Source organism: Ruditapes philippinarum, unplaced genomic scaffold (assembly GCF_026571515.1).
Source record: "Ruditapes philippinarum isolate M1 unplaced genomic scaffold, ASM2657151v2 ctg587_1_1_1_1, whole genome shotgun sequence".
Lineage (NCBI taxonomy): Eukaryota > Metazoa > Mollusca > Bivalvia > Venerida > Veneridae > Ruditapes > Ruditapes philippinarum.
The window spans coordinates 685,909-713,800 of record NW_026860903.1 but is presented as its reverse complement, the minus strand read 5'-3'; the positions used below and the strand labels follow the sequence as shown (position 1 = coordinate 713,800).

The window sequence follows — 27,892 nt, the reverse complement described above, 5'->3', positions numbered from 1 at the left end:
AATTTGGCAACGGTAAGGTGTGGAAATCCATATTATAGGATATATTAGCCCACTGTTTATCTACATTGAAAAAGATTCCTTCGGTGCATAATTTTAAGCATCCGAACCAACCATCATCAAATGAATGAGTTCAACGTCTTGGCGGAGTTCATCGGATCTACCACTGAGCCGCTAAGCATCATTTGTGCTCGGTTACAATAGTCATGTTTATTCTGGACTTTAAAGCAGCACGCCTACAGATTCATGCTAATTTTGAAAATGCATTTGAATGTGTAATATTATGAAGTAACCAAAAGGATGCAATTTCCTCATCATCAATGGCACTTACAAATCACGTAAATTACCGAAAAGTGGTCAAAATATGAATAAATAGCCTTTACTGCTGCTTTTAGTAGAAATACTGAAAAATCAGTCCGAAATCGCACATATGAAAAATATTTCTTGAATCTTTTTACTTTTCCTTATATCTTAGTACATTTTTCTCAAGTTTGATTATATTGAAATATTTTGACTCATCTGGAGGCATATAGCTTTAAGTTTGGTTTGATCGTAGCTGGGACATAAGATATGTCTTATATATCTTATGTCCCAGATCGTAGTAAAGGTCATATGGGGACTTTCCAGCATTACTGGTTAAGTAAGACCTCTGGCAGGCGGGAGGGGGCACGTGTACACAACAACCATTGATTTACCTTCAGTTGTATCAGATGATCAGTGTGACATTCCTGCTTAAAATTATCTATCTGATAATTGGGTAGATAAAATTGGTTTATACAGTACAGGAAAGGATATGGTACCTATCTGTTAAAATCTGATGTTATCAGGGAATTTATTAGACAAAGACCAGGATGGAAATAATTGTTTATTTCGATTATATTATATATATCTAGCAACCAGCTATCACTAACAACATCAAGTAGACTCTTAAAACATTCATTTCAACAAAAATCCTTAATTTCCAAATTTGATAAATTTAAACAGCATGATTATCTTAAGAACATCAAATAAAACAATAAAGAATAAAATGTTTTGGCTGTAGAGAAACTGGAAAATAATAATCAAATACTGCCATTTAACACAACATTAATTTCAAACTATCTTTAAAAATAAATCATATAAATTGTATGTATACAGTAAGATTCAGAAATTATTTTTTTTCAATATAAATGTATTTACACAAACACTGATGTTCTTAAGAACATCTCACTTAATTATAAAATAAAACTTTAAATTTGTTTTCATGATTGTTAAAGAGAGTAAAATAAAATGAAAGTAAATATTTGGTGTATGGGACAATTTCAAGTGTATTCAGTTAGCGAACTGTACCAGGAAGCTGTAAGAAGCAATGTAATATACCAGTAACAGCTTTATAAAAGCTCATTAAAGCAAATATCTCCTGATTCATTTCAATAATGTAAATATTCTTCAATAACATGTAATGCTTACATTCATCATAAAAGGCCCATTGTGCCTCAGAAATTCATATTTTTTAATTCTTCAGAACTGTTTAACATGTTCAAGAATGAATTTAGAGCACGTTATATGATTAAATAATGAGGAAAGTAGCGCTGAAAGTGCAGTAATATGTCATAAAGGTAGCTAAATGAAAACAAAGTAGTATTTTAACTTCCATACAAAATACTAATTCACTATAATTACACCAATTGCCAAAAGAACTGAAGATGCAAAAGATAGTTTGTGTCTATAGCAAATGAGTACATTTGTGGAAAATATTGACAAGATACCAAAAATTTTTTTTTTGTGAGAAATAAGAATTGACAGCACTTCTGAGACATGCTGGGCCTTTAACCTACTATGAAACATTTTAGTTAATACTTCCATTCAGGATGATTAGCTTTCTCATGTAATTATTTACAAATGACCATGGTTAATATGATATGCTTCTTACAACCAGAAGTTGCTGCTTGCTGTAATGAATAACAGATGTTTAATACAGCATTAGTTTCCACAAGATATCTGACCATACAATTTTAACCTTTATCAAACAGCATGTCAATAGTAACCTAACACCGTCTTTCAATGTCTTTAACAACACAACATCTGTCAAAGATTTAATTATATATTCACACAACATGTAAACATTACTAATATTGTAACCTGTAATGCACAACATAACAATGTTAAAATAACATGTACTAAATTATCATAACCTGTTGTAAATATGTTAATGTAACTGGTTCACCACATCATCAAATCAATGTTATTAAAACAAGTGCCACACAATGGCATGCAAATGTTATTTTAACCTGTGCCACACATCATATCAAAGATATCATAACCTGTGTTACACAACATGTGACTTATATTATGATTTGTGTAACATACCATGTTGAAGTTTAATAAGTCTGTGTGACACATCCTGAGAATGTTATAATCTGTGCATCATATCATGTGAATGCCTGTACAACATACCATTTTAATGTTATCATAACATGTGCCACACATCAGGTGAATGTTATTATTTCCTCAAAAAAGCTGTTATTACTATCATAATAACCTTTACCATATATCGTCTTTTTATCTTAATTAAATAACATACACTACACATAATATGTTATTCACTCTTAGTTCAATATCAGGCAATATTTGTATAAAAAATTTGAACACTTTCAAGAAATATTTACTATATGAAGTGCAGTTCTACAGCCGAGCAACATAAATTACTCTCAATGTTAAAACAGGTAAGGTTTTAAGAGAAATAACAAAATATGTATTAAATGACAATATTGCAAAAACAAACAGAACACATGAATATTTACAGATCTAAGCTTTATCAGCTATTAAACAGTATTAACTGTAGCAGGAAATAAAAATAGCATCTTAATTAAGCAACAACAAAGTACAATTTATGAAAATATCTACTTTTGATACAAACTACTCGTATATAATTAAACAAAGGCTCACTTGAGTCTATCTCTACATGGTCCATGGAACAGTAGTTAAACAATTCTCCAAGGGTCTTCCTTAATTTTGGACTATTTTATGCATCTACTAGTATGTCAATACCATCAGTACTTAAATACCATAATGGAATCAAGATATTTAGTTCTTTTTTGCGACATAATTGATTTAGTTTCATTTCTCATACAAGACATGCATGTTTTACTTTCTTATTGTAATACTATGAAATAGGTATGTTTTACCACGTTACTGCAGAACACTGAAATAAATATATCTTTCTGTGACTCTTTTTTAACAGAGTCATTATTTATATGACATTTGTAATGGTCAAATTAACAATGCTAAATACCAAATATCTTATCTCGGGACGTTTAAATCTAAAGACAATAAGACTAAATAATAATTAATCAAAATAGTGGCTCCTAGGGTAGGGCTTTTGCCCACATACCTATTTTACAATATCAAACATTTAATTTTACAGGAAAAGAGGTTTCCCTGATAAATTCATGCAGAATTGGACTGTATTTGAAACAAGTGACCACAAATACAATGGTTAATCCAATTATCAAATATTTTTGGTGAGGGAGGCAGACTTTCAAGTTTCTGATGCAACTGTAAACACTACACTCAGTTTAGGTTGATCAGGTTAGAGACGTTTTTTAAGTAATAGAGGAAATCAATGGTGAATAGAGGAGCGGACAACAGGTAACCACAAGTCACCTTTGAGCACTGCCTCGGTGAGCTAATAAAAATGTTGATAAATGCCTGCTTACCTTACTATAAATGTATTACTCTTATATCTTAAACTTACATTGGGTGATTTTTAATGCAAAAATTTACAAATTTAATAGCTTTCCCTCTTTATCTTTGTATTAAATACCAAAACAATCTACTATGTTACGACAGTTTAAGAAACACTGAATATAGTTAGAATCATTTTTATTTTAACAATCTTTCTAGTAAATTTCAATAAGAAGTGTAATTAAAGTAACATAAAATATGGCACTAGTTAACTCTCCCTGGATTCACACTATAAGCTCATCTCCACACGAGACAGTGTAATTGTTGACAATGATTAGACCATGTGTGTATCTTGATTGGTATTACAATGAAAGCTTAATTTGGTGAATTCTGTTATCCTTGAATCAATTTTCCTTCAGTTTCCTTAACTTCAATTTTACTTCATAAAACCCCCCAGAAAAATGTGTTCCTTTACATTAACAACTATTAAAAGTCAAAGTATCCTTTTAAAATTAGTTAGATTACCTACTTTTTTAACTGTGGAATAATAATGGTATACTTTATCAAAAAACCTACAACATGTAACTTAATATTTGTACACAGATGAAACTAGCAGAAGACATCATAGTCAGCGGCTTTGATGTCTTAATTTGTAGTTTGATTAATCAATTATTATGTTATATAAACTATATATACACATGTATCCAAGATGACTGTAAATGACCAGTGGTGAATGAGCAGGTTGCTCACAAACATGAACTACTGACCTTTAATGCTTTTTATGAGATAAATTTAAATGAACAAGGACAAATGTGATGATAAATGCATGCTGCCTTTTTGAGCATAACTGAAGCATTCATAACAATAACAAATCTGAAGGTTAATGCTTGAAATGACTTAATATAGTAATTTATACAAATTAAGAATTAAAATGAGGCTTACGTTCACAAAGCCTATAATTGATTCATAACTGCCAGACAGTTATCTTGTTTGAATTTCTGTCAAAATCTATGCTTAAGTTAATATTCCATGATCTTCAGACAGACAAATAGGTTAGTGTGAATAACTTCAGTTGTTTTGTAAGATTTAAAGGGACTCCACTGAGTTTTTTTTTGACATAACAAGACTGGAAATATTTTTTTCAAGATCTTTTGCATATCTTTCTGTTTTAAGTGCCCAAGCTGATCTATGCAAGAAATTCAAATTTTTAGACTTTTGGATCTCAGTGGAGTGCATTTAAAGCGGCACATGAAACCTAAAACTTAATCTTACATTCAGGCTGACATAAGTAAAATAACCCCATTGTCTAAGAAAACTCAAGCCTCTGTAACAAGCCTCTAGTGTATTTCTGTTATGTATTTTTAGTAAAAAAAATATACAGACCATAAAACATTCTAATATGTTTTTGTTTTGCAAGTATATGCACAAATTGTCCAGCAAAAATTCAGTTAGAAGTAACATACATGGTTGTTTATATTCTCATACAAAAAAATATAACCACCATAGTGAAATTTTAATCAACAAAAAAAAAATAGAAAACTTTAAAATGTTAACCATTAACATAACAGAAAATAGCAAAAAAATGTGACAGAATGCTGTTGATAAAAACATAAAAAATATAAACATTACCTTATTTCGTTAACCTAAATAATGAATTAAATTTGTTAAAGAAAAGAAAAAAATATATAATCCCAACTATGTTGACATGTTGATACATGAAACAATTATTAAAAGAAATGCAATACATACAATATCAATACGAATCAATTACAACAAAGTATGAAAAATGAACACATTTCAAGAGTTCTCTTAACTGCATACACTAATACATGTGTATATGACAAAACATTAAAAAATGAATCAAATAAAACATATGTGGATAAAATCTCTATATGACATTTAATGTCCAACAATTCTTTGAACATATATCTCCTGTACATGAATGGAGATGCTAAAAATGTAGACATATGAATAAAGTTTTTATAATGTTTATCGTCGACGCTTTGCTTTTTTTGACTTTTGTGCTTTCCCTGCTTTACCTGGTCCTGCCTTTTGTGTCTTTGGTGTTGTGGTTTCTTCCTCACTCTCATCACCCTTATCTTTACTTCCCTTAGCAGGTTTACTCTTCTGTTTCTTTGGTGGTGGTGCTTCAACATCACTGTCATCATCATCAGCATCAGACTCATCAACCAATTTTCGTTTCACTGCACCACCAGACCTTGATGATGACCTTGGAGTGCCGGTTTGCTTCCTAACACTATCTCCACCTCTAGATTTGCTAGGTGTTGGGGTGTATTCCACTGGAGCCACTTCATCTTCAGATTCATCGTCAGATCTATCAATGATTGCAGGAGATTTTGCAGCAGCTCTTTTAGGAGTTGTTGTCTGTTTTTTGTTTGACTTGGATACAGCTTTCCCTCTACTTTTACTTGTGCTTTTTACTTCCTGTACTGGTGCAGCTTTCCTTGCAGGTGTTGCGACACCACCTCTTCGTTTGCTTGGTTGTGGTGTGTATTCCACTTGTTCTTCTTCATCACTTTCGCTTTCAGAGCTTACTTCATAATACTTCCCTGAACTAGATTTAGCATTCCTCACCTGGCCTTTTTTACCACTGCTTTTCTTTGGTGAAGGAGCAGCCTTAGATTTTGACTTGCTCTTCTTTGTAGGAGTTGGGGCTTGTCTAGGTTTAGGTTTAGGGGCCATTCTGCCTCTCTTTGTTGGACGAGGGACATACTCTAAATGCTCTTCATCTGAATCATCATTATCATCTATATCCTCTTCATCTGAAGAATCACCAGCAAGTATTGCAGGTGATGGGAAAAACGGATCTGATAACTGGAATGTGCCAGTAGCTCCAATACCTGACAGTTGCCTGAAATCATAGCAGAAATCTAGTATAATGATATGCTTACATTTTACTATAATCAAGCTATTTTTCATGGTTTTTTAAGCTGCATGCCTCCAAAAATTTACAAGAAAATCAAACTTGACAAAAATGTTACATTTTCACAAAACAAAGGTGACATTGTCATAAAGTTTTAAGTGGAGATGTGGGCATTATGGATAAAAAGTGTTAGCTGGCACGCAAGTTTCTATTCTTGGCACTGAATTGTGAAATGAACCTTAAAACAAAATAGTAGGGAAGATATGCACAGTTAAGAATCTTGGCCAATGAATGAATTATGTGTAAAGAAATGTTACATTCTTAGTACATGCTTAAGTCCAAGAAAGAGGATTATTTCATTGAAAAATGTACCTATGATCAAAATTCTAGGCATGAATATAAACTATGTCTGAAGTACAAATAAAAGACTGTTCTGAATTTTGAAATTGACAGACATGCCGAAAGCATTTTTGTAAGTGCTGTGGACATTTTTTTCATCTGAGCTCTAAGTAAGACTTTGACCATAATCTATGTTCTAGCACAGAATACTATGACTAATGATGGTGTCATTTCTATGAAGAAATAGTTAATTCTGTGTATGCATGTACAAACTATGCTCCAGAAAAAATATGGATATTTCATCATCTGCAGTGATCTTGTCTTTGCATATATTGACCTAAATATAATGTGTTACATCCGGTGACACGATAGTGACCATTTGTGTTATAATCTATCAACAGATGATGACTAAAATGGTCTCTTTACATATTTTCATATTTTGTCTGAAATTTTACCCCCATGTGTGACCTTGACCTTGATTATAGGGACCTAAATTTTATATGCAACACTCAACCTCATTATGATGAACATTTGTGCCAAGTTATATAACAGAACAATGAAACTATTTTCCGTCAATCACTTCAATAATCAAGCATGTAAAGTTAAGATTCAAAAATTACTTACCTCAAAATACCCTTACTACAAGCTTTTTCTAGGGCATGCTTGAACAGATATGGTCTAGCTTCAATATTTAGTTTTGAATGGTATTCTGTGATGTATTTCTTTATGAGACCTGCAGAAGCTTGTTTAGGTTCATGACAGGCAACTAAGGCTTGAGCTATTTGGTCCTTCAGATGTTCACCTGAAACATAATTATAAAACATGTGATTTATAACAAATATAAGTGTATGTCATGTATTCTGAAACTTGTACATACCACGGTCAATGAAACAGTCACATTGAAAATGTAAGGTATAATCTTTAAATACCTCTTCTTAAACCTACTCACCTTTCAGAGAAGATTTTTTCTCATAAATATAAGCTCACAACATTATAAGACTTTTATAATTACTTATTCAGCAAAAAAGCATTCCTATGTATAAATGACTAATGATAAAGAATAAAATGTCTAAAAGTAAACATTGCACAAATATGATTAGATTTAATGCTTGTCAAGCTGATAATATATAAAAGTGCCTTTGCACCTTACTGATAATCATTTAACCACAAATGACTTACTTCTTCCTGGATTGAATGTCTCTATCAGTAGATGGTATCGTCCTGTAGGTGCAGTCCCAGATATTAGTTCCCACAGTCCATCCTCAACACCTTTATCTAAAGCTTTCTTCAGCCGGTCATTACTGATTTCCTTAAAATAGTATTTACTGATGTATGATTTGATTTTCCCTCCTGATGCCTCTTTAGGGTCGCTCTGGTAGGTAATGGCAAGTGGAAAAACATCTTCAACTTTCTCAGGATCGCTATGTTTTGATGCATGTTTGGCCCATTTTTCAGTTGGTTTCCCTACAATCATTACAAATAAGTAAATTATCCATCTGTTATTCTTTTTATACAATTTATAATTTTCAGTTCACTTAACCCTCTTTTCAGGATAATTAACTTGTTAATTGCCAATTTACTGACAAATGACTGATTACTAATCCCATTTGACTTTTTACATCACAGGTGAGAGATAAAGCCTATTAAATTAATATAAGAGATCAATTGTTACCAACAAAATTTGCCTCGCCCAAGCATTGAACCAATAGCCCTTAGATTACAAACCAATTTCTCTCCCTATACAACTAGACCAGCAGACCCATTTAAAGCAAGTTAAAGCTATATTTTACAATACAGGCCATAATTTGTTAGTTGTTGTCCTCTTTTAATCCCTTTAATTGTATTCAAATTTGTTTAAATACTGTCTAATACCAGATACAGAATTCAACTGCATAACATGTTGATGTAACATATTAGAATTTTTTCCATGATGTCAAGAAATTCACACATAGAAGATCAACTTACTTTTTTTCTTTGACGGTTTCCGTTTACGTTTTTTCTCTGGTGAAGATTTAGCATCACCATCTTCCTTATCTTCACTTCCCTCTTCACCTTCCTTATCTTCACTTCCCTCGGCACCTTCAGGTTTATCCTCTGCTTTCTTTTCATCATCTGTAGACTTTTCCTCACTGTCACCAGCTTCACCATTTTCTTTTGTCTCTTTTTCACCAGACTTCAATCATACACATAGAAATTTAACTTCAGTTACCTGCCTTCAACTATACATATACAAATTGAACTTCAGCCATCTTTAATTATACACATACAAATTTAACTTCACCTGCCTTATATTATACACATACAAATTTAACTTCACCCATCTTTAATCATACACATACAAATTTAACTTCACCGCCTTCAACTATACACATACAAATTTAACTTACCCATCTTTAATTATACACATACAAATTTAACTTCACCCGCCTTATATTATACACATACAAATTTAACTATGATATTCAGAAATGATGTAATGATCAGATATTTTGTTCTATACTGTGCTATTCATCACCATTTCGGTTATAGGGTGACTCTTGTATTGAAGGAAGAATCAAGAAGACACTTGAACTAACACTGCACAAATAGGCAACTTAGTGAAATAATCTACAAAATATATCAGGAGAGATTATACATTTTGGGATTCTCTAAACTAGTTGATGTGTCAATAATTCATTACTTTATCCTCAAGAATAGTGTACATTCCTTCACAATCAGTTTAATTACCAGACTATTAAGTCTTCATTATTATGATCAACTAATTCAGTAATAATTGACTGCCAATGTCTAGAACAACATAGAAATGCATTTATAATAGAGACTAGAAATGTGTCATCATGCCACGGATGCCCCCGCATGCAGCCAAAATTTCAAATGTTATAATATTTAGTTCCAAATTTGTTTGCACAAAAAAAAAAAATATTTTTTTCATTCTAAGTTCAAAACTTTTCAATGTTAACACAAACCATTTTTATACAATGTTCAAGGCACTGAAATTTAATTCAGTCTAAACCTTTTAAAAATAGCATATTGCATATTTGTAGCCAACATAATGGCTATATACATTTCCACCAAAGTATGAGTGCTGAAACTGAAAGTTCAAAATTTTTCCAACATTCAGGAAAGATAAGTTTGTCCAAAATCATTGAACCACGACCAAATTCAAACTTAAACTGCTTATTCCTAAGATGTATCTATATTATTTTCAAAGTGAAAGGGACATAACTCTGCCAAAAAATCATCGAACCATGACCAAATTCCAACTTGACCTTTGCATTCCTTTGACATATCCATATGTCAATTTTGAGTTGAATATGTAACACTGTTGGGTTGATAATGAACAGAAACTGTAAATTTCATATCATTTTCAAAGTGAAAGGGGCATTACTCTGCCAAAAATCATTGAACCATGACCAGATTCAAACTTGGCCTGCGCATTCCAAAAACATATCCATATGTCAAATTTGAGTTGAATGTGTAATATTGTTGGGGAGATAATAAACGGAAACTGAAAATTTCATATTATTTTTAAAGTGAAAGGGGCATAACCCTGCCAAAAATCATCCAACCATGACCAAATTTGAAATTGACCTGCACATTCCTTTGACGTATCAATATGTCAAATTTGAGTTGAATGTTTAATACTGTTGGGGAGATAATAAACGGAAACTGAAAATTTCATATTATTTTCAAAGTAAAAGGGGCATAACTCTGCCAAAAATCATCGAACCATGACCAAATTTGAAATTGACCTGCGCATTCGTTTGACGTATCGATATGTCAAGTTTGAGCTGAATGTGTTGTACGATTGGGGAGATAATGAACGGAAACTGAAAATTTCATATTATTTTCAAAGTGAAAGGGGCATAACTCTGCCAAAAATCATCGAACCATGACCAAATTTGAACTTGACCTGCGCATTCCTTTGACGTATCCATATGTCAAGTTTGAGTTGAATGTGTTGTACCATTGGGGAGTTAATGAACGGAAACTGAAAATTTCATATTATTTTCAAAGTAAAAGGGGCATAACTCTGCCAAAAATCATCCAACCATGACCAAATTTGAACTTGACCTGTATTTTTTCATGACATATCAATATGTCAAGTTTGAGTTGAATATGTTGTACCGTTGGGGAGATAATGAACGGAAACTGAAAATTCCATATTATTTTCAAAGTAAAAGGGGCATAACTCTGCCAAAAATCATCGAACCATGACCAATTTCGAACTTGACCTGTATTTTCTAATGACATATCCATATGTCAAGTTTGAATTGAATGTTTTGTACCGTTTGGGAGATCATGAACGGAAACTGAAAATTTCATATTATTTTCAATGTAAAAGGGGCATAACTCTGCCAAAAATCATCGAACCATGACCAATTTCGAACTTGACCTGTATTTTCTCATGACATATCCATATGTCAAATTTGAGTTCAATATGTGCAACGGTTATTAAGATAATGAACGGAAACTGATGAGGACGGGAAGGACGGAATGACGGAATGACGGAACAGGGTAACACTATATGCCCCTGCCATTATATGGCGGGGGCATAAAAAAGGAAACATGCATTTGATAAGCTCAGTTTCATGATTGTACTAAACTGGAGTTAATTCATTTTGTCCCTTTTCAGACTACACATGTTGTTTGTTCCCTTTGATATAACTAGCTCTGCATAACTCATATTTAGAGTTATGTCACAGAATTTTAAAGGTTTGTTTCACCTACTATATTGGGATTCCATTATTATTTACCGATCAGAATTCAAGATTAAATTACTTTGAAGTGAAAATTTTACATCTGTAGCTTATATGGAAAAGATTTTATCGGAAGAAATACAGGGAATCAGACAATATTTATGATGCAATGATACAAGTTTAAGGGACGACAAAACTTTGTCTCTTTTTAATTGGTTGTGTTTGCTGTGCAAAATTATACATGCATATGCAAATTTTGAAAAATGAAAAGTTATCATGTTCCATTAAGTTAAGATGGTGCAAAGGCTATGTATAAATTTTAGGAATAATTTCAATTTTAGAATGATACTATATCAAATTTGTTTTTTGTTGTTTTTTTCAAAATAATTGTTGACCATTTCTTGTTTGAGATCAATATTGTACACAGATGGCTTATCAGTTAGCAGTAAGGATTAAGTGGAAGATAGAATAAATGGGCTGAATGAGTAAATGTTTTCTTTATGAAGATTTGTATCTGTCATACTATAATAAAATTTACTCAAACCTCATTTAACATTCCTTTCCTTGAGAAAATTTTATGAATTTTACCTTTCCTCCTTCTGATTTCTCCTTCTTTTTCTTGTCTTTTTTATCTTCTGGGTCTTCCTTGGTTGGTTCCCCTGGTACCCTGTAGTAACCACACATACCTACACCTTTCACCTGTACAATACACAATCATTCTAATGACAATTTACAATTTGATTATGAACATTTTTTTTCCAGCATTATGTATCTTTCATGCACAGTTAGAAGAGTACCTTTCTTAATGAAACAACAAAAGAAGTGCTACTGTAAAATAATTATTATTCGTGGGGCACAAATTTTCGTAGTTTTCGTGGGTAGGGCAATCCACGAATTTAAGATCCGACGAAATTTTATCCCAGCAAATACTTCTTACCCGGTCTTTGTTCTGTATAATTATTACAAACATGCGTCAGCTCTTTACCGGCCGGTTTACAAGAAATGGATGTATAAACATACATCTAATCAGGTTAGTGACAGATTAAATCTGTTTGCAATATTTAAGAAACTTGAAAGAAAACTCGATTATATGTCCTCAATTTACTGTCACAAATGTCGGTCGCATATACACACTTGATCATTGTAGTCTACTTGATTGTGTTAACAAGAATACTTAACATAATCGAGTAAATATGGGAACCCAGGCAATGCAATAATTAGCGCTTATAAGAATTGTCAGTTTGCTCTTATTAATTTTAAAATAGTCTTTGATATTAATGTCGTAAGTACACAAAACTATAAAAAACAAGAATGTCGAACGACACATATACCCCCCTTTCTAGCCATTGACTCACATAATTGGTAATTTTATTAAAGAAACTTGCCAAAAATGGGTACATGGAAGTGTTCAATTATGGAAAAATCAACGGAAACCATTTTGACATTTAAGGCCCATGTGACATTGACCTTTGACCTAATGACCCCTAAATCAATAGAGGTTATCTAATACTTATGACCAATAACTAGGTGAAATATGAAGACTTTGTGATGAATACTTTTCAAGATAATCAGCGGAAACCCTTTTGACATTTAAGGCCCCTGTGACCTTGACCTTTGACCTAGTGACCCCAAAATCAATAGGGGTCATCTACTTGTGATGACCAATCACTATGTGAAATATAAAGACTTTGTGATGAATACTTTTCAAGATAATCAGCGGAAACCATTTTCACATTTTAAGGTCCCTGTGACCTTGACCTTTGACCTAGTGACCCCAAAATCAATAAGGGTCATCTACTAGTGATGACCAATCACTATGTGAAATATGAAAACTTTGTGATACATACTTTTCAAGATAATCAGCAGAAACCATTTTGACATTTAAGGCCCCTGTGACCTTGACCTTTGACCTAGTGACCCCAAAATCAATAGGAGTCATCTACTAGTTATGACCAATCACTATGTGAAATATGAAGACTTTGTGATGAATTCTTTTTAAGATAATCAGCAGAAATTATTTTCACATTTTAAGGTCCCTGTGACCTTGACCTTTGACCTAGTGACCCCAAAATCAATAGGGGTCATCTACTAGTTATGACCAATCACTGTGTGAAAAATGAAGACTTTGTGATACATACTTTTTAAGATAATCAGCAGAAACCATTTTGACATTTAAGGTCCCTGTGACCTTGACCTTTGACCTAATGACCCCAAAATCAATAGGGGTCATCTACTAGTTATGACTAATCACTATGTGAAATATGAAGACTTTGTGATGAATACTTTTAAGATAATCAGCGGAAACCATTTTGACATTTATGGTCCCTGTGACCTTGACCTTTGACCTAGTGACCCCAAAATCAATAGAGGTCATCTACTAGTGATGACCAATCACTGTGTGAAATATGAAGACTTTGTGATACATACTTTTTAAGATAATCAGCGGAAACCATTTTGACATTTATGGTCCCTGTGACCTTGACCTTTGACCTAGTGACCCCAAAATCAATAGGGGTCATCTACTAGTTATGACCAATCACTGTGTGAAAAATGAAGACTTTGTGATACATACTTTTTAAGATAATCAGCGGAAACCATTTTGACATTTAAGGTCCCTGTGACCTTGACCTTTGACCTAATGACCCCAAAATCAATAGGGGTCATCTACTAGTTATGACTAATCACTATGTGAAATATGAAGACTTTGTGATGAATACTTTTCAAGATAATCAGCAGAAACCCTTTTGACATTTAAGGCCCCTGTGACCTTGACCTTTGACCTAGTGACCCCAAAATCAATAGGGGTCATCTACTAGTTATGACCAATCACTATGTGAAATATGAAGACTTTGTGATGAATTCTTTTTAAGATAATCAGCAGATATTATTTTCACATTTTAAGGTCCCTGTGACCTTGACCTTTGACCTAGTGACCCCAAAATCAATAGGGGTCATCTACTAGTTATGACCAATCACTGTGTGAAAAATGAAGACTTTGTGATACATACTTTTTAAGATAATCAGCAGAAACCATTTTGACATTTAAGGTCCCTGTGACCTTGACCTTTGACCTAATGACCCCAAAATCAATAGGGGTCATCTACTAGTTATGACTAATCACTATGTGAAATATGAAGACTTTGTGATGAATACTTTTAAGATAATCAGCGGAAACCATTTTGACATTTATGGTCCCTGTGACCTTGACCTTTGACCTAGTGACCCCAAAATCAATAGAGGTCATCTACTAGTGATGACCAATCACTGTGTGAAATATGAAGACTTTGTATCTTTGTGATACATACTTTTTAAGATAATCAGCGGAAACCATTTTGACATTTATGGTCCCTGTGACCTTGACCTTTGACCTAGTGACCCCAAAATCAATAGGGGTCATCTACTAGTTATGACCAATCACTGTGTGAAAAATGAAGACTTTGTGATACATACTTTTTAAGATAATCAGCGGAAACCATTTTGACATTTAAGGTCCCTGTGACCTTGACCTTTGACCTAATGACCCCAAAATCAATAGGGGTCATCTACTAGTTATGACTAATCACTATGTGAAATATGAAGACTTTGTGATGAATACTTTTTAAGATAATCAGCGGAAACTATTTTGACATTTAAGGTCCCTGTGACCTTGACCTTTGACCTAGTGACCCCAAAATCAATAGAGGTCATCTACTAGTGATGACCAATCACTGTGTGAAATATGAAGACTTTGTGATACATACTTTTTAAGATAATCAGCGGAAACCATTTTGACATTTATGGTCCCTGTGACCTTGACCTTTGACCTAGTGACCCCAAAATCAATAGGGGTCATCTACTAGTTATGACCAATCACTATGTAAAATATGAAGACTTTGTGATAAACACTTTTCAAGATAATCAGCGGAAACCATGTGGTCTACCGACGGACAGACCGACGGACGGACCGACAGACAGACCGACATTAGCAAAACAATATACCCCCTCTTCTTCGAAGGGGGGCATAAAAATATGATCGCTAAAACAGATGTATGGTACATTCTTTTGTCGTTTTTAAATGATCCTGTTTAAATGAATTTTGATCTGCTATTCCATAAACATCAAAGACGCCACCGACTCTACTAGATACATACATACTCGTGTTATTTAATCAGATTTATTTATATGCATGTAAATTTACACAGTCGCTGTGACGTTGCGTGTAGTTACTGTCAAATATGGTAAGACCAATTCAGGGTCTAAACTTTTTAACTGGCTGGTTAAAACGTGTCAGGTATCGTATAAATAATGTGATGTTTACATCAGAGAATTACAGGGGCAGTGTGTCCAATGGAGGTGCATATCATGTCACATAAATGTGTTAATCGGCAGTAACTTTGCTATATTAGAGTAATGCCGAGAGGCAAGGATTAAATTTATTGACACGTACCTGTAAGTCAAAATGTTCGGCTATTGAATTTAAGATTACTTTGCATTAGGTTACTGACTTTTTTTTACAAGAAAATGAAAATCCACGAATTTAAGAACCCACGAAAATGCCCGTTTTGATAAAACCACGAAATTTCATGCCCACGAATATAAGTGAATTCGCAGTATTTTAGGAACTTCAGGAATATTAAATTTTATACCAGTTGCTACAATTTTATACAATTGAAAGCATCTTTTCATGATTCATGATAAATGATCATAAACACGTTGATTTGGAGATGTTGTAAAGGCAAAAGTTGACAAGGAATGACACACAATAGATAAAGACAATGGCTGATCACAATACATTACTTTAGCATAATATTTTTTAACCTTCCAAAATCTTCCTGAACGAACAAACAACCTGTAATTTGTCTTTCCCTCGGCTAAATGATACATACATTTTCCAGATATCCAGCCATTACACCTCTTTCAAGAGCCTTCTTTAGTTTGTTTGGGTATAGATCCACTCTTTGTGCTGGGTATTTCTGAATGATTGCCCTACTGATTGCATGAAACCTCAATCCTTTACGCTAACACTGTGTTAAGGAGAATTTATTCATACAAATCTTGAACAAAAAAGAAAACTTCAGGAAAAAAAGAATATTGACAAGCAATTAAAGTTCACTACAAAAAAGGCATTGTTATACCATTCAAATATTGACAATAAGTAACCACAAATCAATTGTTTGTTTAAGGTTTGTTTTATTAAACAGATATAAATCAAATATCACATGCTTAGTCAGTGGGTGTAATGCTATAAATAAAATCACAATTTACACATGAGAAAAAAACAACAGAACTATATATCTTTTGCATGAATTTGGTTTTTAAAATTCAATGCCATGATATTTACTAGCTTCTAAGCAAATAATGTGCATAAGAATGAACAAACTTTAGAGAACTTCAAAAGAAAGGATACAGGATTGCCAAGTTCATTGATAACATTGATAATGATGTCACGTATCTTTATCTGGAGAGTTTCACCTTGAACTTTAGGCTTCTTCTCCTGGAGTTTGCGTTCCTTAATTAAAACACGGTATGGAGAATTCTCTTGGAAGCCTAAAGTCTTCCCAAACTTTTCACGAACATACTGAAATATAAAAGCATAATAACTTACAGTTTTGGTGTGTGTATGTTCTACAGAATATTACATTCTCTGCATTTTTAATTTGTAATTAATGAGGTTATTTGACTGTGTAAAAACAAGAGATTAAAATCTGTATTTAATTGTTTAAAGGAGAGTTTTAATTGTAAGATTAGGTTATAAAAGCATAAAAATCATTTTTTTCAATTTCTTTGATTATAAACTATGGGTAAAAAAACACACAGACATGTTTTTATACTGGTTATATATTGGCTTTTCATTTATTTCCTTACAGGCTCTTATAGGAGGTAGCAAAGTCAAATAGCTTTGATGGGAGTGGACATGTACATGAAGCCCCTACAGTAACTGCAATAGTAGTAAAAACTTACCCTATTAAAGACTGGCACATCTACAACATTTTCTCCTTGCATTTGACAGACCTCTGAGTAATATTCATAAAGTGTAAGCAAAGGCAGTGTTACATCATCTTTCTTCATCAAGTTTGAATCCAACCTATAAACATAAACAAAGCTCCTTTTCTAATATAAATAAAGTTATATATATTGACAAATAAATTTCTACAGAATGCATGTAATCAAATGCATTAAACTGCTCCAGTGACAATGGTATGGTCAAGTGGTAAATAAGTCGGACAAAGTAATCTAAGAATTTCTTGCTGTGTTGATTCAAACTCACAAGAAACTTTACACTTATTGCTTAGTACTGATTGGTTACAGGAACAATCTGATTATTCACCCATCTTCCAAAAGCTTAAAGCTTCCAACATAAACTAAAATAAATTCATATCAACTAAAAACTGCATTTTACTGTACAAAATCTGCAAATCAACTTAGAAATATATCAGTCATATACAGAGTTTTCTACGCAATAGTCAATGCAAAATCACTATGTACAACATATGTTTTATAATTATTACATTATGTACAGTCAAAGAATTTAGAAACAGAAAGCCATAAGCCATTTGAACTAGTGGTTGGCTTTCATCAGATAATCCTATTTACAGGACTAGCTTTATACAAGACCCAAAAAAATGTAAACTTTGACAGTAAAAGAACAAGAAGAAAGAATAAATATGTATGCACCTATTTTATAATTCAATTCTAATTTCTATTCTCTGAATCAATGAGAAATAAGTTATCTTATTTAAAATTCGGTCATTTTATTTTAAGAATCTAAGATGGTTGACTGCCTTTTCTTTTTGGATGGGTTTTACAACACACTTGTCACAGAAGAGGTCATATGCTATTTTTCAGTTTTAAATATGCAGGTGCCCTTTGGAGCCTTATTTCAGGTAAGTCGGTCTAGTTACTTGCAAAATCAGGGCTCCAGATAATTTTTTAGGGCAATGAGTATTTACTCATTGATTTTTTTGTGAATGAGTAAAACTTGAAATCTGAAATTTGACAGGAGTATTTTTGCTCCTAAAAATGTATGTAAAAGAGTAAAACATTTATTATGCTTCCATGTTATTGCATTATCATACTTGTAATACAAGATATGTCAAAGTCATTTCTTTTGCTTTTTGGACTCCCTTGGTTTATAATCTTGCATTTCCAAACGGCATACGTTTTATCTGAACCTGAGGCATGTTTCTGTTTCTCATACCTGGCAGCTCTAATTATTTCATTAATTATAACCTTTACAATTACTTTTGGGTCGATTTTTTTCAGCTGAAATTACGAGTCAATCGTGTTAATTTTTGACAGCGACATTGTACTGGATTTTTATGAAATTGCGTTAATTCCACCACCTTACTATACATACCATAACATCCGATGATAGTCGGAACTACAGGAAGTTACCGTTAGACGTTGCAAAGTGTTCAGACAAAATTAAAAATAAGATAATCACCAAGTTTACTTTCGGTTACGTTTACGCGAAAGAAATGTTGCTCAATGCGTAATCTAAATTTTGTGTGCGTTTTCATACCCTTAAATTTTGTTTTGAATGCATAAACATGTTATTTCCATGCGTAATTTACGCGTATACGCATCTTATCTGGAGCCCTGAAAACATTCCAGGCCTACAAGCTATTGGCCAGCTGGTTAGTACTAAATGCACTGACTGTATGTGAATACCTGTGTTTAACATATCATATCTTACTTAAAGTCTAATATCATTCTCAAACTGTAAATTTCAATACTTGAAAAAAATCTTACCAATCAAGTAATTTCTGCTCTACCACTGGTATTGCCCTTTTTCTTTTATCAAATAAGATTTCAACCTCGAGGAAATTATGAGCCTTTGACTCGTCCTTTTCTTCTTTTTTTGCCTCTTCTTTTGCAGCATTTTCTTCCTCTGCAACATCTTCTAAATTTTTCTTGCTTTTTTCTTTAGATTTCTCTACCTTTTCTTTTTCAGCTAAGTATTCAGCTGTAACCTTCTTCAGCTTAATGGCAGGCATTTTTGTTATCTGTAATAAATTGTGATGTTTACATAAAACTTAATAATGAAAATGGTGGAACACTAAACTTTAGGTATTTTTACTTAATAGAATAACATGATGTTGTGATATTATAGTCTACTGAACATAAAAAGTTTTATTTAAAGCTGCGCATCCAACATTAATTTTAACAAATGTTAAATGTTCTAGGATGTGACTGCTCAAGCTTGAAATACATCTGGGCGTGGCAATTACTCTACAGCAAATTGCAATCTCTAACAGACCTTTCATACATCTAATACTGGTAGCTTGCCATTTACATGCACTTTGTTCAAGTGAGCTATAAAGTGCAACAACTCATAATATTACTAGAAAGTAGAAACTCAAATAAAATTAAGTTAATTCAAATTAACCTTTTACCCCATGAGCATATTGCGAAAAATGGCCGTTTTCATTGAAAAGCCTCCTGTAACAAGTTCAAACTGCTATGAAACTGTGAAAAATGCTTCAATACTAATGAAACTTGGCACAAATGTTGACTACACCATAGCCTCTGTAACAGCATGCTCAATGGTAAATTTCCTGTTACCATGGCAACGGTCTCAAAATTGCAAAAAATCACTATTTTGCATTGCTTTTTTCCATCAAAACTGATTTCAAAGTGCTGCAACTTCTCAATGAATTGAGATAGAGTAAAAGGCTTTTCAGCGTCGGTTACTAGTTACCCTAAGATTGACCTGAGGCCATTTTTTAGCCTGTCACATGTCCAAAATTTTCTTGGAGATGAGGGGGACTCTGCCCCCTTTCAAACCCCCCAAACACAAGGGGGCACATCCGGCAAAAAGCCGTCGAAACACGCTTATATAAGGGAAAAGGTTAACTGAGAGTAGACTGAAAGCCTATCTGATTACAATTAGCTCCTAAGTAATGCTCACATAAGGATATGACGGGCACCAAAAGGAGGTCACCTTCTCGTGACCTTTCAAACAGTCAATCGACAGCAAGCTTTCACAATTTTTAAAGCAATGCGGTTTCTAATTTTAACCATTGGTAAACCAATACTGAGTAGGTGATTTAATCATTAATGATTTTGCAAACAAACATGGCATATAGCCCATAAAGTCAGCAGGTAAACTGCCAAAACAATTGTGCCCATTAAAAATTATCCCAATTTAATATTTTCAGTTTGTTTCAAATTACTTCTATTTTTCCTAACAAAAATCAACAATTTGTTTTACTTCCATTTACAGCGATATTTTAATACTTGGTCTAATGCCTATCTGTAAAAGATGGTTTGATTGTTTCGCTAAAAATTGCTTTCTCAAGAAATCCAAATCACAATGAAGGTGAAATAAATACAGTGGCAATGAGATCTACATGCAAGAAATACCTAAGTTACTTTAGTCAGATTGAGAGAAAGCTTAAAACACTGTCTCTTAGTAAACTGCATTGATCATTTCTGCATTTATCACATATTATTAAATTTTATTGTATTTTTGCAATTGTATATATATCATCATATCCTGCCACATAAAGTATCAGAATATGAGCTTATTACTGTTTACATGTATCAGAACCAGTAACAGTCTCCAGATAATGGACTCAAGAGTGACTAATGCACCAATAGCTACATGGTACTCAGAGGAGCTTGACATTCTATAGAAAAATTTGTAAAATATAAATAAGTAATTAAACAAGAGCGATCAGTGATCACATGTGTCGCCTCATAATGGCCAATTTCATGTTGCAGCTTCAGTGTAGTGGAAGACACAAAAGCCAAAAATCATTCAACCGGAAAACCCGTGCAATATGCGCAAGGACTTGAGCTACAGATCAATCCTGTAAAGTTTCATTGAAATTGCATTAGTGGTATAAGAGAAGTAGTCCGGACAAACTTTAAAAATAAAAATTATTAAAGGGCCATAACTCTTACAAAAATCATTGAACCAGAAAATGCTGATAATATGCACAACTAGACTTGGTACTGATCATTCCTGTAAAGTTTGGATGAAGTTGCACTAGTAGTTTATGAGGAGTAGTGCGGACAAGCTTTTGTGTATCTGGCAACACACAGAAAAAAACACCTTTTTTATCAAAGGGCTATAACTCAGCCAAAAATCATTCAACCGGAAAACCCGTGCAATATGCGCAAGGACTTGAGCTACAGATCAATCCTGTAAAGTTTCATTGAAATTGCATAAGTGGTATTTAAGAGAAGTAGTCCAGACAAACTTTAAAAATAAAAATTATTAAAGGGCCATAACTCTGACAAAAATCACTGAACCGGAAAATGCTGACAATATGCACAATTAGACTTGGTACTGTCAGATCATTCCTGTAAAGTTTGGATGAAATTGCACCAGTAGTTTATGAGGAGTAGTCCGGACAAGTTTTGTGACAGACGGAGAGACAGACGGAGAAGTGATCCCTATATGTCACCACTACTCCGTACGTAGAGGCTACACAAAAATAATGGCAAATATACCCCTCTGTATAAATAAACAAAAGGAATGCAACGCCTTTTGCACATTCGATAATTTTATCCAATTTCATGCATTGAAAATCAATTTCAACAAACTGGTTGAGCCACTTCCAAACGGGTATGACTTAATACCAAATATGAGTGATATCCGCGGATATCACTATAAATACCGAATATGACCTATATTTTACAAAGTAATAATTTTTTTATAAATTTTTCTTGATACTATGTTTTATAATAATAAAATGAATTTACATGCAAAATTGCGTTAAATTTGGTCCATAAATAAAAAAGTTATAAGTTATATTCGAATTACGTTCTATAAAAGTCATGTCCGTGGCGGACAGGAGATACCGAATATGACTTATTTTTTATGAATTGATTAATTTTTTTATGATTATTTCTCGATACGATGTTTTATAATAATATAATTATTTTACATGCAAAATATCGTTAAATTTGGTCCATAAATAAAAAAGTTATAAGTTATATTCGTTGCGTTTTCTATAACAGTCATATCCGTGAAGGACAGAAGATACCGAATATGACCTATATTTTACAAAGTAATTATTTTTTATATTTTTTTTTCTTAATAAGATGTATTAAATAATAAAATAAATTTACATTCAAAATTTCGTTAAATTTGGTCCATAAATAAAAAAGTTATAAGTTATATTCATTGCGTTTTCTATAAAAGGCATAACCGTTGCGGACAGAAGGTACCGAATACGACTTATTGTTTATAAATTGAATTTTTTTTCTCGATACTATGGTTAATAATAATATGATGTTTTTACATGCAAAATATCGTTAAATTTGGCCAATAAATAAAAAAGTTATAAGTTATATTCGAATTACGTTCTATAAAAGTCATATCCGTTGCGGACAGAATATACCGAATACGACTTATTTTTTATAAATTGATTATTTTATTATTTATTTTTCTCGATACTATGGTTAATAATAATATTATGTTTTTACATGCAAAATTTCGTTAATTTTTGTCAATAAATAAAAAAGTTATAAGTTATATTTATTGCGTTTTCTATAAAAGGCATGTCCGTTGCGGACAGAAGATACCGAATATGACTTACATTTTATAAATTGATTGTTTTTATTATTTATTTTTCTCGATATGATGGTTTATAATAATAAAATGTTAAATGCAAAATATCATTAATTTTTGTCAATAAATAAAAAAGTGTTATGTTATATTCGTTGCGTTTTCTATGAAAGGCATATCTGTTGCAGACAGAAGATACCGAATATGACTTATATTTTATAATTGATTGTTTTATTATTTATTTTTCTCAATATGATGGTTTATAATAATAAAATGTTAATGCAAAATATCGTTAATTTTTGTCAATAAATAAAAAAGTTATATGTTATATTCGTTGCGTTTTCTATGAAAGGCATTTCGTTGCGGACAGATACATATATATATTTTACAAAGTAATATTTTTTTTATGACTTTTTCTTGATACGATGTTTTATAATAATAAAGTGAATTTACATGCAAAATTTCGTCCATAAACAAAAAATTATAAGTTATATTTGTTGCGGTTTCTATAACAGTCATATCCGTGAAGGACAGGAGATACCGAATATGACATATGTTTTTAAAGTTTTCTGATTTTACTTAGAACTGCTAACAGAATAAAATTACATGCCAAAAAATGGTTCAATTTATTACATAAATAAAAAAAATTAAATGTCATATTCCGTTGCATGTTCTAAATGAAGTCATATCCGTAGCGGAAAGAAGAAACCGAATATGACTTTGTTAGTTACATATATTAATTGCACGCTCTGTAATAGAAGTCATATCCGTGGTGGACTGAAGATAGCGAATATGACTTGTATTTTATAAATTGATTTTTGTTTTATGATGTTTACTTGATACGATGTTATATGATGATACAATGATTTTACACGTAAAATATCGTAAAACTTGGTCCATGGTCCATTAATAAACAAGTTATAAGTTATGTTTGTTGCGTTTTTTTTTAAAATAAAAATCGTATCCGTAAAGAACAGAATATACCGAATATTGCTTATATTTTATAAAGTAAGTGTTTATTTTGTCTGGATGTAATATTTAATATCAATGAAATAAAATAACATGCAAAAAATAGTAAAATTTGGTCCATTAATAAAAAGTTGAAAGTTATATGCGTTGCGTTTGATATTAAAGTCATATCCGTTAAGGACGGAAGATACGAATATGACTTATATTTTAGAAATTTTTTGTTTATTTTTGTTATATGTTATTTTAAAGTAATAAAATATAATTACATGTACCTGAAAAATTGTAAACTTTGATTCCTAAATAAAAATGTTATAAGTTATCTTCGTTTTACGTTATATAAAAGTCATATCCGTGGAGGACAGAATATACTCAATATTATACAATTATTGACTTTCTGTCTGCGAATATCACATCATATTCAATGGCTCACTAGTCAATAATTGTTTTATTATATGAAAAGGCTAAGAAATAAAACAAATCACAAAAAGTACAACCTTATATACATGTACATGTACAAATTTTTGCCTCGTTGAAGCGCGGGAAAAAAAGACGCACGTGTTAGGCGTGCAACGACTTCGCGAATGCTGTGCATTTAAAAGTTATTAAAGTTTATACTCATCATTGCGGTGTAGCCTTTAAGTATTGATATTTTAATCGAGAAATGAGCCATAAAGAACAAAAAGCAACAATTATTTTTAAGTAACACGCGTATTTAACAGTCTACGATGTATGTTTATTGAATATGAGTCTAAATCTATTTTTAGACTGGGAAAAATTTATATAAATCTTATTATCAGATATAATTAAACATATACAAACAATGAATAGTGACAACAAATTCATATATAAAACAATGGTCATGAGATTTAAAGGTACACATATAAAAATACATCTAACATTACATAAACTTGAAAACATGCATAGTTTTTACACTGGAATACGGACTGGCATTGCTATTCGGACACGTGGAAATAATGTGGTTCGATCCCCGGGCAGATATAATTAAACATATACAAACAATGAATAGTGACAACAAATTCATATATAATACAATGGTCATAAGATTTAAAGGTACACATATAAATACATCTAACATTACATAAACTTGAAAACATGCATAGTTTTTTACAACTGGAATACGGACTGGCATTGCTATTCGGACACGTGGAAATAATGTGGTTTCGATCCCCGGGCAGATATAATTAAACATATACAAACAATGAATAGTGACAACAAATTCATATATTAAAACAATGGTCATAAGATTTAAAGGTACACATATCAATACATCTAACATTACATAAACTTGAAAACATGCATAGTTTTTACACTGGAATACGGACTGGCATTGCTATTCGGACACGTGGAAATAAGGTGGTTCGATCCCCGGGCAGATATAATTAAACATATACAAACAATGAATAGTGACAACAAATTCATATATAAAACAATGGTCATAAGATTTAAAGGTACACATATCAATACATCTAACATTACATAAACTTGAAAACATGCATAGTTTTTACACTGGAATAACGGACTGGCATTGCTATTCGGACACGTGGAAATAAGGTGGTTCGATCCCCGGGCAGATATAATTAAACATATACAAACAATGAATCAATTCATAAAAAAATAAGTCGTATTCGGTATCTTCTGTCCGCAACGGTTATGACTTTTATAGAACGTAATTCGAATATAACTTATAACTTTTTTATTTATTGGCCAAATTTCACGATATTTTGCATGTTTAAATCATTTTATTATTATTAAACATCGTATCAAGAAAAATAAATAATAAAATAATCAATTTATAAAAAAAATAAGTCGTATTCAGTATCTTTTGTCCGCAACGGATATGCCTTTTATAGAAAACGCAACGAATATAACTTATAACTTTTTTATTTATTGACCAAACTTAACGATATTTTGCATGTAAAATCATTTTATTATTTTTAAACATCGTATCAAGAAAAAATAAATAATAAAATAATCAATTTATAAAAATTAAGTCGTATTCGGTATCTTCTGTCCGCAACGGATATGCCTTTTATATAGAAAACGCAATGAATATAACTTATAACTTTTTTTATTTATGGACCAAATTTTACGATATTTTGCATGTAAAAACATAATATTATTATTAACCATAGTATCGAGAAAAATAATAATAAAATAATCAATTTATAAAAAATAAGTCGTATTCGGTATCTTCTGTCCGCAACGGATATGACTTTTATAGAACGTAATTCGAATATAACTTATAACTTTTTTATTTATTGGCCAAATTTAACGATATTTTGCATGTAAAATCATTTTATTATTATTAAACATCGTATCAAGAAAAATAAATAATAAAATAATCAATTTTATAAAAAATAAGTCGTATTCGGTATCTTCTGTCCGCAACGGATATGCCTTTTATAGAAAACGCAATGAATATAACTTTTTATTTATGGACCAAATTTAACGAAATTTTGCATGTAAATTTATTTTATTATTTTAATACATCGTATTAAGAAAAAAAAAATATAAAAAATAATTACTTTGTAAAATATAGGTCATATTCGGTATCTTCTGTCCTTCACGGATATGACTGTTATAGAAAACGCAACGAATATAACTTATAACTTTTTTATTTATTGACCAAACTTAACGATATTTTGCATGTAAAATCATTTTATAATTATTAAACATCGTATCGAGAAATAATCATAAAAAAAATTAATCAATTCATAAAAAATAAGTCATATTCGGTATCTCCTGTCCGCCACGGACATGACTTTTATAGAACGTAATTCGAATATAACTTATAACTTTTTTATTTATGGACCAAATTTAACGCAATTTTGCATGTAAATTCATTTTATTATTATAAAACATAGTATCAAGAAAAATTTATAAAAAAATAATTACTTTGTAAAATATAGGTCATATTCGGTATTTATAGTGATATCCGCGGATATCACTCATATTTGGTATTAAGACATACCGCTTCCAAACACAATAAAAAATATCCTTTTTACAACCGCTGGTATTTTAAATCAAAGCATTTAATAACTAGAATGGTTTTTGTCACAAAAACATATGTCTCCCAAAACTTAATGTATAGTCGCTCATGTGAAGTTTCACTGAAATCCAACCAGTAGTTTGACATGTGAAGGCCGGACAAGATTTTCTATTTTTAGCTCTGGTGGCCATTTTGTGCAGCGAAGTTGGACATGCCGGTGATGTGCACATCTAGGGATGGTCCTTATCACTCCTGTAGTTTGGTTGAAATCCCACCAGTAGTTTGACCTGTGAAGGCCTGACAAGATTATTCCAGGATAAAGCACACTATCAGTGCAAAATATGCAGGCTCCAATTTTGAGTATCAATTAGATTCAATATTACCAAGCAACCAGGTTGTACTTGAACAGTTTAATATGCATTTGGGCTTGAAATACAGAGTAAGGTGCAGTATAACACCTGCACTATTGCTCATGATAAATGAACTGATATTTATCACTTGTTTATTCGGAAATAATTACATATCCGAAAATGTATACACTTTCAGTTTGTGTACAGTATTTTGTATGTATTCTAGCACTTCAATTCGCCATGCATATCTTAGGAAAGTTAGATAATATGATAGTTTTGAATAAAATGTAATTAAAAGCATCACTGATGTGAATGCAAAACCATATATATAGCAGTAAATTATGCAAATATGCCTACTTATTTGAAAAGCTTGTCTTCCAAATTAATTGCTTATGGAAACGAGGCTGCATCATTATCGGTTGGCTGCACCTAAATATTTTCTAATTTGAACACCGCTAAGTATTTTCCTTCTCAAAG

At 31.8% G+C, this 27,892-nt stretch overlaps 1 protein-coding gene across 1 annotated transcript; it reads right to left on the bottom strand.

The window, feature by feature from the left end:
• Window positions 1-849: 849 nt before the first annotated feature.
• On the bottom strand, window positions 850-27,892 carry LOC132713849 (nucleolar protein dao-5-like). Its single transcript, XM_060696530.1, has 10 exons — window positions 27,773-27,892; window positions 19,318-19,571; window positions 17,527-17,650; window positions 16,973-17,143; window positions 16,452-16,583; window positions 12,175-12,285; window positions 8,852-9,059; window positions 8,066-8,350; window positions 7,511-7,688; window positions 850-6,535 (listed from the first exon to the last, which is right to left on the bottom strand). The coding sequence occupies exons 2-10, from the start codon at window positions 19,560-19,562 to the stop codon at window positions 5,653-5,655; spliced, it is 2,337 nt and encodes a 778-aa protein (XP_060552513.1). The 5' UTR covers window positions 19,563-19,571; window positions 27,773-27,892; the 3' UTR covers window positions 850-5,652.